Below are 9,695 nucleotides of genomic sequence, written 5' to 3'. Positions count from 1 at the left end.
TGTTGAAACAACATTAACGGCTAAGAGAATGGTGAAGGGTGAGAGGTAATAGTTATCCAAGAGGCTATCTTTATATCTGGCTAACTTCTAGGTTATCCCTTTGTATTTGATACATACCTCTTCCCTTTAGGTCAGTTGTTTATTTTTTCTTTACATTTTCTACACTTGCGGTAAACACATGTATGACCTTGAAACAGATCAAGAGGGCGCCGTGAACGTTTGACATTTCAGCTTGTAGAATGAAACCTTGAAACATCCAATCATGTGTCTGTCCTCGAGACAGCGAACACAAGACCCTGTACGGCAGCAGAACTGTGGAAATCAGTTATGAAGGAGTGCGCATGCAGTGTGTGTGTGTGTGTGTGTGTGTGTGTGTGTGTGTGTGTGTGTGTGTGTGTGTGTGTGTGTGTGTGTGTGTGTGTGCGTGCGTGCGTGCGTGCGTGCGTGCGTGCGTGCGTGCGTGTGTGCGTGCGTGCGTGCGTGCGTGCGTGTGTGTGTGTGTGTGTGTGCGTGTGTGGAAGAAAAGCGCATTCCAGAGGTGACAGTTATGATTAGCAGGTGTGAATGACTAGCAGAACGCGTGTCCAACATGACTCGCCACGCAGCTCTGTGAAAGGCATACCTCCGCTGGTCTAGGGATGGAGACGAAGAAGCCTGCGCTGTCTATATTTCATGGTTTAAAACCATTAAGGGGCAATAGTGCCTCGGTGAAGGCCGTTTCTCAAGTGAGGTTTTTCCGAACTAACTAAAAGTTCCCCCCACGTGAGACACATGCGCCGAGCCCCAGAGCCAAGAGTATGAGCCACGGAGGGGTCGGTATAAAACCCACCATGGCTTTGTTTCGTAGCAGTGAATTAACGCGTTTATGGTTTCGGCCAACATGTGCACTCTGTTGATCTGTCTGTTGAAGGTTTGGAGAAATGTTTTGAGGTAATTTGGAAGTTTGATGTTTTGGGTTTCAAACATATCTAGTGCCGTGTGTTTTTGCTTATAGGTTTGCAATGTATGCATTGTTGTGTTATAGTTTAATATCACACATAGTTATTGAAAATTAGCAATGCATTAGTCTATAATAGTCTATGAGTAATAACAGTGCTTAAAAAGTTAACTACTCCAGTACATGGATATTGAATGCATAAAAGTCCAACAGCAGAAAACTGAAAAACTCATCCAATAATTCTTGAAATGTGTTTTATTGCACAAAAACGCATTCCACTCGGATTAAACAACAGTAGAATAATTGCAACTCCGTCTAAAAATAGGAGATTCATTCCCCTTCTTCTTTCGACCTATACCGGCTGAGGTTCAGCTGGGGGGGGGGGGGGGGTCGAGGGGGTTCTGCATGTATATGCAGACGTAAGCCAAAAAAAGTGAAGAAAGAAGAAATATTTGAGCCCCGGGTTGTGGTGGCTGTTTGCGCTCCGTGTGTACGTGCAGTGTGAAAAGGATGAAAACCGGGCAGGAATACTGTTCTATGTTAAGTGTGCAATTTAGCGTGAATCAAAAGCAGCTTTCCTGGCTCCAATTCTGCTCGCTGCTCTCTGCCAGGAAATAGGCTTTTTTTTTTGCCAGGTAAAGTCTTTGCAGAATGGAATCGAATGAGGTATTTTTTTCCCCCCATACTGAATGTTGGAGGTCAGGAACGCTGAGAGCTGAATATTGGAGACCCCATGCTGGATTTCGAGTACCGGCTGCTTGTAAAATACTGAGCACTCTGTGAAATAATTTGCCACCCACAGGGTTTAGGTATACAGTCTGTGGAAGAGGCTTATCAATAGCCTAAAGTACTCAGAACAGAACATAATAAAATAAAAGTTTTCATCCTGGAGGAACTCACATACTATTGATCTATTATTGTCTAATACACAGTATGGAGGTGAATCAAATGCATACTACTTTACGAGTACTAAAATATGCAGTTTTCCTTACAATTGCAGGCCGGATTTATGGACCACAGTGCTTCCTAACAGGCCTCTGTGGCCATATCTTTGTGTACTTATACTCAGAGTAAGATCAAATCTATACGTATTAAAGCATAAATCCAGTTAACTCTACACTCTATGTACTGCCGTTAACCCCACATAGTTTCACAGTGCTACGTTCCAGTAAAAGAAAAGACTCAGTTTTCTGATACTTTTATGAACCTTCTTTTTTATTGCTTAAACAGGACCATACATTGCTAGATCGTAAAGTCAATGGATGCGATTTCAGGGGTCTTTTAATTTCTTGCTTGTACATGACCGAGGAAGGAGAAACCACATTAATGAAGAGGTACATTAATATCAGGAATATTGGAGTGCACTTTTACAACTCGTGTAGGGGAAATTCTTCTGGTTACCGGTGGTTATAAAGAGTTACTCTTCAGTAGATAATGATAGGAGACCGTTAAACCTGCTGGTATCATTACAACACTACCTTCTAATTCATTTACAGTACGGCTAAAAAGCCATGTTCACATTTTGTTTACACTATGATTAGCAGAGTGACGGTCGATATTCCATCAATAAATCAACAAAAGGGTAAGTGAATATATAAATATTTTTTCTCTGTTTGTATCCATTTACCCCAGTTCAGAATAGATTTGGGGTATCTGCCTGCCAACACAGACAGAATATTTCCAACAACACTTAAATATTTGATGATGACATCCTCATGCATATGGATGGTCTGCGGCCGGCAAAACAGTTCCTGTTTCCCACAAACTGACAAGAAAAACGAGAGATCTCACGATTCTTAAAAAAAACCCGACAACTAATATTTCCCCGCGCTAGCGGTGCCTTAGCCCTTACTCCTATTCACTTGATATTCTGATCCACGGGTCACTCTCCCACCATCACCACTGGCTGGATGTGAGGAGCCGCCTCAGAGCCCACCAGTACCAGTGAGTGCGGAGCTGTGCTGGCCAGCAGCGAGAAGCAGAGGAGTGCTGTATTGAATGGTGCTCAGTGGAGAGAGAGGCTGTGGGTTGGGTTTCTCTGAGGTTATGGTCATTCTCCCCTGGGGGAAGTGGTGAGGCCTGGCTGTTTACTCTAGAGCACCTCCCCCCCACCTCCCCCCCCCCCCCCACCCCACCCCACCCCACCCCCCCCCAACCCCCCTCTCGGATGGCCCCTGCTCGTTACCCTTGTGATTACCACCATGGGCGCACACCTGTCCCTCCTAAGCCGTCAGAGATGTGACTTTAGAACCGCGATGGTCGTCAATGTTTCCATGGGCGTCACACGCCGGATTGTTCTGGATCTTTAGTGTTCTCTGCGCTAATTGGTCGGTCGGAGGCGTTGATGTGTGCACCGCGTTCTTGTCACTGCAGGTGCGTGTTTTTGTGCGTGTGTGTGTATATGTGTGAGTGTGTGTGTGTGTCCGTCTGTCCCCATGCCTGCAAGTTTGTATGCATGTGTTTCTGTGTGTGTTTATATATGTGTGCTTATGTGTTGAATCTGTGTGTGTGTTTTTATGAATGTGTGACCAGGATTGTGTAGTTCTGTTTCCAGGTCTATGGGGAGGCATGCACGCGCAGTGTGTGTGTGTGTGTGTGTGTGTGTGTGTGTGTGTGTGTGTGTGTGTGTGTGTGTGTGTGTGTGTGTGTAGGCAACCATGCATGCAGATGTATATGTTTTTAGCGTGGGTGTCTGTGAGAAGGGTGTGTGTGTGTTTGTGGTTGCGTGTGTGTGTGTATGTATAGTTGTGTGTGTGTGTGTGTGTGTGTGTGTGTGTGTGTGTGTGTGTGTGTGTGTGTGTGTGTGTGTGTGTGTGTGTGTGTGTGTGTGTGTGCGTGTGTGCGGAAGTGTGTGTAGGTGTGTGTGTGTGTGTGTGTGTGTGTGTGTGTGTGTGTGTGTGTGTGTGTGTGTGTGTGTGTGTGTGTGTGTGTGTTTGTGTGTGTGTGTGTGTGTGTGTGTGTGTGTGTGTGTGTGTGTGTGTGTGTGTGTGTGTGTGTGTGTGTGTGTGTGTGTGTGGGGGGGGGGGGGGCGTGCGCGGCAGGACCAACACTTAATGGGCAGGCGCTAAAACAGGGTCTACATCTTCACCCAAAGAGGAGTTCCACTTTTCCTTCTCTCTGCCTCACTGGGTCCAAACACTCCCCAGCTCTCAGAGCACAGGCAGGCAGCATGCAGAAGACCCCCGTCTCCTCTCCACCGCCCCGTCCTGCTGGACCCACCGTGGCCCCGACCCAGCTCTGCTCCCCCTGAGGGATCACACCGCCACCCCGCCTCCCGGGACACGCGCTGCTGTGACGGCACTGCCCGCCGGTGGGCCGCCGCCAGCCCCGGCTATCTTTATCGCTCACTTCATCGGGACGCCCGGGGAGAAATAAATAACGCTGTCGGGAGGCAAGGACAGGGGGCTTTCCCCAGCCTGCCCTCACGCTGATGGATTTGGACTGACTTTCTGACCAAGCCATTGTGTGTTTGGGAGATTTTTTTTTTAGCTTTTATGCTTCCTCTTGCTTGTTTTGATTGTTTTTTTCTGATTACATTACACAAAGCTCCTTTTCAAAGCGTTGGTGAACACAAGTGCCTGTGGATCAGTGTGCTCTGCAGAGATCCCACGTAAGTCTCCTTTCTCTGACTGACATGCATTGCGGTTGAAATGAACAGAAAGAGAAAATTGTCCTTATGGGGGAGTGTTGATCACTAAAAAGTGCTTTTTGTGTGAAGATTAGTGAGCCCAGTGAAAGTTGGGACGGGGGGTCAGCAAGAGCAGGCAAAACAAAGTGCTCATCTGCATGTGCATGTTCCAGGGATGGCGGGTGATGGGATGTTGACGCCTGGGTTTGTGTTTTTCTGCAGATCTTCCAGGATGTGCTCTATGGGCGTAGTACATCAGTGGAGCCTGGCTGTGTTCCTGCTGGTTTCCCCGTTGACCCTGGACGGCAGACCCATGGATGTTCCCAGCAACAGGACGTGAGTTACCTCCTGAATCAGTGTCTGTTTAAAGATCCATGCTCTGCTTCGATATCGCTCCATTCCACAACATATGATCAGGAAGTATATTGAGTTACTTTTGTAATATCAGCAAATCTTAGTTTATGGAATTGAGAGAAAGATTGTGCCGATTTTTTTTAAAAGTGGGCTAAAATAATCAAAGTCTGTTGATTGTGTGGGTTCGTGGGTGAAAGCCGCAGCCACAAATCTTGTTAATGCTGCCCTCTACTGTCCTGTGATTACCTGGCCTGTGACCTTGGATTTTTAGCAGCCAGTCTCTCAAAAAAATTCACATATTTTCTCAGACATAATGAATGATCTGGATAAAAATATCCAAAACAGTGGTCCTAAGAGCTACTTGTTCGAGCAGCACTAATCTTTTTTAAATTACCATGTGATTTTCTGGAGTTTTGACCTTTTTTCCCCCCCGACACTGTGACCGTGGTTCTCCAGGAGGCGATCGGTGAGCCACACCCAGCTCATGCACGACAAGGGCCGGTCCCTGCAGGAGTTCAAGCGCCGCATGTGGCTGCAGGAGCTGCTGGACGAGGTCCACACCGCAGACGCCTCCATCCCCCCCTTCCAGGGCTCCCCAAACAGTGGCCCCGGTGGTGGTAGTGCTGGTGGTGGAGGTGGTGGAGCTGCTGGTGGTGGTGGAGGTGGTGGTGGTGGTGGGGGTGGTGGTGGGGGTGGAGCCGTGCACCAGAAGCCCCCGGGAGGAACCAAGAACCTGCCGGTGAGGTTCAGGACTCTGGACCCAGAGGGGGACGCCAACCTGCCCCAGGAGACCAACAAGGTCCTGGCCTACAAGGACCAGCCGCTCAAGGCAGCCACCAAGAGGAAGAAGAAGGTCCGACTGGGCCGGCGGAAAGAGAGCGAGAAGAAGAGGAAGCGGGCGCGGCGGGCTGTCGCGGCGACGGAGGCTCCGCACACGAGGGTGAACCGGGCCTCATAGCTCCTCCCCCCCATCCCTCTGGTCCTGAAGCCATAAGACCCCAGCCCTAGCGTCTGCGTCCCCCCGTCCCAGACCTCACGGCCTCTGGTTCTGAAGCTCAATCAGACTGAGACTCAGGAGCACAATGAGAACCATTTCAGAGACCCATGAGTGACTTAGTTCGTTATTTCTGTTTCTTTGGTCCTGGGCATTGCTTGTATGATTATAATCAGTCACTCCCGCGAATGTATTTCGTCACTATAACAACTATCATAAAACAAAGTGTGTTTTCGTCTTTTAAGATTCATATTTATTCAAGTGGAGTCGACCCATCAACGCAGACATTCACCCCACAACAAAAGTAGGAAAAAAAGATTTGATCGTCTGTCGTCTATGTCATCATCTGTAATACCAAAGATATTTATTGTCTGTGCTGTACATAGTGTAATTATTGATGATTGAGACTCTGGGGAGTTTGGACTTTGCTGGACCTATGATTGGTTGCTATTTTTAACACACTCTCAAGCTGGACTGTTTGCTGACCACATCTGTTGGAATTGTTCTTCCATAATTTATTTAGGTATTTATTGTGTTTTTGTGAATGTATCGTGGTGCTGCTGACTGAATTCCATAATGCACTTTATGTATATCCTGTACATGACTTCATGTAATTGGTTTTTCTCTTCCTTTGAGGTTTATGTTGTGTGCTAATTTGTTGTTGTTGGTTGTTTTCTATTTCCCAATGCATATTTATGGCGTATTGAATGCTTTATCAAATCTCCAATCATTTATACCTTTATAGTCTATTTTTATACTTATGCCAAAGTCAAGGTATTTTCTGACTCCTAATTTTCTTCACTTGCACTGAGGACATCATATACACATTGACCACATAGCAAACATTAAAACTGTAGCCGCTAGAAACGCTTGCCTCTTGTTGTATCTGTCGTCTGCTGCGTTTGGGTTAATACAAGCGTAACTGGCCGTCAAAAACATTAGATTTCAAACATCGAACCATGGCTGTTGACTTTCAAGGCTTAACTTAAAATTCAAGCATTAAAAGGCTTTTAAGGGCACGATAGCGTTTTGTTAATATCACATGTGGCCTTTTTTAATAGTCGGCTCACTCGGCTGCCCAGCACACAGGCAAGGTAATGGAGGGCAGAGCAAATGCATCAGTGTCAGCTATTTCCTGTGCTAAGAGCTGCGGTGCAGGCCATTAGCGCACACAGAGCCATAAATGCTGGGGAACGGGCTGATAAAGCTGCTACCCAAAGCATGCAGCTCACACCAAAGAAATCAATCCAACAATAGGAAAGGCATTAATATCTCCCGGCCAAAGGGGAATCATGGGAAGCACAATCAATGGAGAGAGGCCATGTTTACTTTGGTTGGCGTTATCAGTCTTGAGATGAGTTAGAGGAGGTGCTTATCTCAAATACTGAGGTATGCTCCTCTCTCCTCTGGTTTGAATGCATCTCATGAACGTCATTAATAGCTTCTGAGGGAATAGAATGTAATCAAGTATAGGAACAGGAGGAAAGTTTGAATTACTTGTCAGAGGATGGTTTTTGAAAAATTTGAAAAGGATTTAGTTTTTCTGAGATATTCTGAGAAAAGCTTCCTTGGTTTTTAAAGTTTTTTTAGGTTGTAACAAAACAATTGAAAATACCTAAAGATACACATTTTGGATTCAAACTAAATAATTAATGGTAGCCTTTTTGATAGAACGAGTAATGTTCACTCTCCTCAAACAAATTTCATGAGATGCAGGTTTTTAGTTCACCGGAGCTGGACGTGCGCTCTCTCTTTAAACCCGCTCACCCGGAGTCAATTTGATCCAAGTAGTGTTTGCCTTTCCCTCTCCATTCACCAGTCAGCGGCTGGTTAACAGCCCATGGAAAGGAACTACTCCTGTCACCTTCTCCCATGATGAATTCACAAGGTTCTTTACTCCAAAAACATTATCGTGGAGATCTGCACTCCAGGATGTCACCGATCCGGGCCAGAAAGTATTGAAGAAAGACCATGGTGAGTACGTCCACATTTAAAGAGGTACGGTCAGTGCGATGTGTTCACTAAGTTTATGTCTAAAGCGGTGAGGGTGACAGCAGTGAAAGTAAAGCAGCAAGTTTTGGTGATTGATGTTAAATCCAGCAATAAAATGTGTGGGTGTGACTTGTCAGCGGGTGGACTTTAACAGACTTCTGCTTCCCTAATAAACACCAATACAAATATAATTATTCCCGCGAGTGGGATGCTCTGCACAAAAACACAACTTTTAACAAAAACATAACATGGAAATGTTTGGTTAATCTTTTTCCTTTCTGGGGGTGGTGGTGGTGGGGCTGATCGTGGGGGTGATGGTGGTGGTGGTTGTGGTGGTGGTGGTCTTGGTGGTGATGGTCGTGGTAGTGACGGTGGTGGTGGTGACGATGGTGGTGTTGATGCTGATGCGGTCTCACCTCCCAGGCTGCCGCCAACATCTACGGGCTGATCTTCGCCTGCACCTGCGGCCTGATCCTCGGCGTGGGACTCTGCGCCAACATCCTGGTCTTCTCGCTGTTCGCCAAGCACAACAGCCTGCGCAAGAACCGCCTGGACATCCTCCTCCTGAGCATGACGCTGGCCGACTTCCTCACCCTCCTGCTCATCCCCTTCACCCTGCACTCGGCCGTCAGCCAGTCCTGGCCGCTGGGCAACGTCTTCTGCAAGGTCTACCAGTTCCTGCTGGCCTTCAGCCTGGCCGCCAGCACCTACTCGCTGTGCGCCGTGTCCATGACGCGTGCCATGATCATCACCAACCCCTACCGGCCGCCCGACATGGACCTGGTGGTGCTGATGTTCGTGCTGGTGTGGGCGCTCAGCTTCTTCGTCAGCCTCCCCCTGCGCATGTTCGCCACCAGGGACAGCGTTGGCCCCAGCGCGGCCAACTTCACTCTACCAGTTCCTGCCTGCCCACCATCCACCAGCACCACTACCAGGTCGTCCTCAGCCAGTTCGTCCTCTTCTACCTCGTCCCCATGCTGGTGATCGCCTTCAACTACGTGCGCCTGGCTCTCTTCCTGCACCGCAGCCCCGTGATGTCGCAGGCGAGCGCCAGGAACACCCGCAGGGCCTCGATCATGGTCTTCCTGGCGGCCGGGTCCTTCTCGGTGTGCTGGCTGCCCAGCTACGTGCTGGAGCTCTGTGTGTACCTGGGCCTTTACCGCCAGGACTCAGCCTGGGAGGTGTTCTACTTTGTGTGCACCGTGCTGCAGTACCTGCACCCCTGCGTGAACCCGGTGCTGTACGTGCTGCTGTCCAAGCGCTACCGCCACAGGAGGGCAGAGTGGCTCTTCGGATGCACCGCCGCCGCCGCCGCCGCAAGGAACCGGGTGCATCCTGAGGTGGTCAGCGTCGCCACGGAGAGCCTCTAGGGGAGTCAGTCGGGGGGATCACTCTCTAGTGGAGTCACTCTCTAGTGGATCACTCTCTAGTGGATCACTCTCTAGTGGATCACTCTCTAGTGGAGCACTATCTGGTGGAGTCACTCTGGAAGAGTCACTTCCTAGTAGAGTCACTCTCGAGTGGTCACTCTCTAGTGGAGTCACTCTGGGGGAACACTCTCTAGTGTGGTCACTCTTTAGTAGAGTCACTTTCCAGAAGAGTCACTCTCTAGTGCAGTCATTCTGGTATGTCACTCTCTTATAGGGTCACCTTCTTCTGGTCAATCTTTAGTTGAAACACTCTCCAGTAGAGTCACTCGCTAGTAGTCACTGAGTCACTCTGGTAGAGTCACTCTAGAAGGTTCACTCTCTAGTAGTCACTCTCTACCTTTTACTTTTGAGTTTGAGCGT

General features: G+C 48.2%; 2 protein-coding genes across 2 annotated transcripts; both read left to right on the top strand.

Moving 5' to 3' along the window:
* Positions 1 to 4,368: 4,368 nt before the first annotated feature.
* On the top strand, positions 4,369 to 5,939 carry pthlhb (parathyroid hormone-like hormone b). The gene is made up of 3 exons (XM_056598516.1): positions 4,369 to 4,547; positions 4,788 to 4,901; positions 5,376 to 5,939. Exons 1-3 carry the CDS (start codon positions 4,432 to 4,434, stop codon positions 5,875 to 5,877), a joined length of 732 nt encoding a protein of 243 aa, XP_056454491.1. The 5' UTR covers positions 4,369 to 4,431; the 3' UTR covers positions 5,878 to 5,939.
* Positions 5,940 to 7,884: 1,945 nt separating this feature from the next.
* On the top strand, positions 7,885 to 9,275 carry LOC130389089 (galanin receptor 2a). Its single transcript, XM_056598753.1, is given in 3 exon segments — positions 7,885 to 7,911; positions 8,329 to 8,793; positions 8,796 to 9,275. Coding segments are annotated over 3 exon segments (972 nt in total).
* Positions 9,276 to 9,695: the final 420 nt, after the last annotated feature.

This window comes from Gadus chalcogrammus, chromosome 9 (assembly GCF_026213295.1).
Source record: "Gadus chalcogrammus isolate NIFS_2021 chromosome 9, NIFS_Gcha_1.0, whole genome shotgun sequence".
Lineage (NCBI taxonomy): Eukaryota > Metazoa > Chordata > Actinopteri > Gadiformes > Gadidae > Gadus > Gadus chalcogrammus.
Note: the sequence above shows the minus strand (reverse complement) of the source record. Positions and strands in the feature narration are given on the sequence as shown.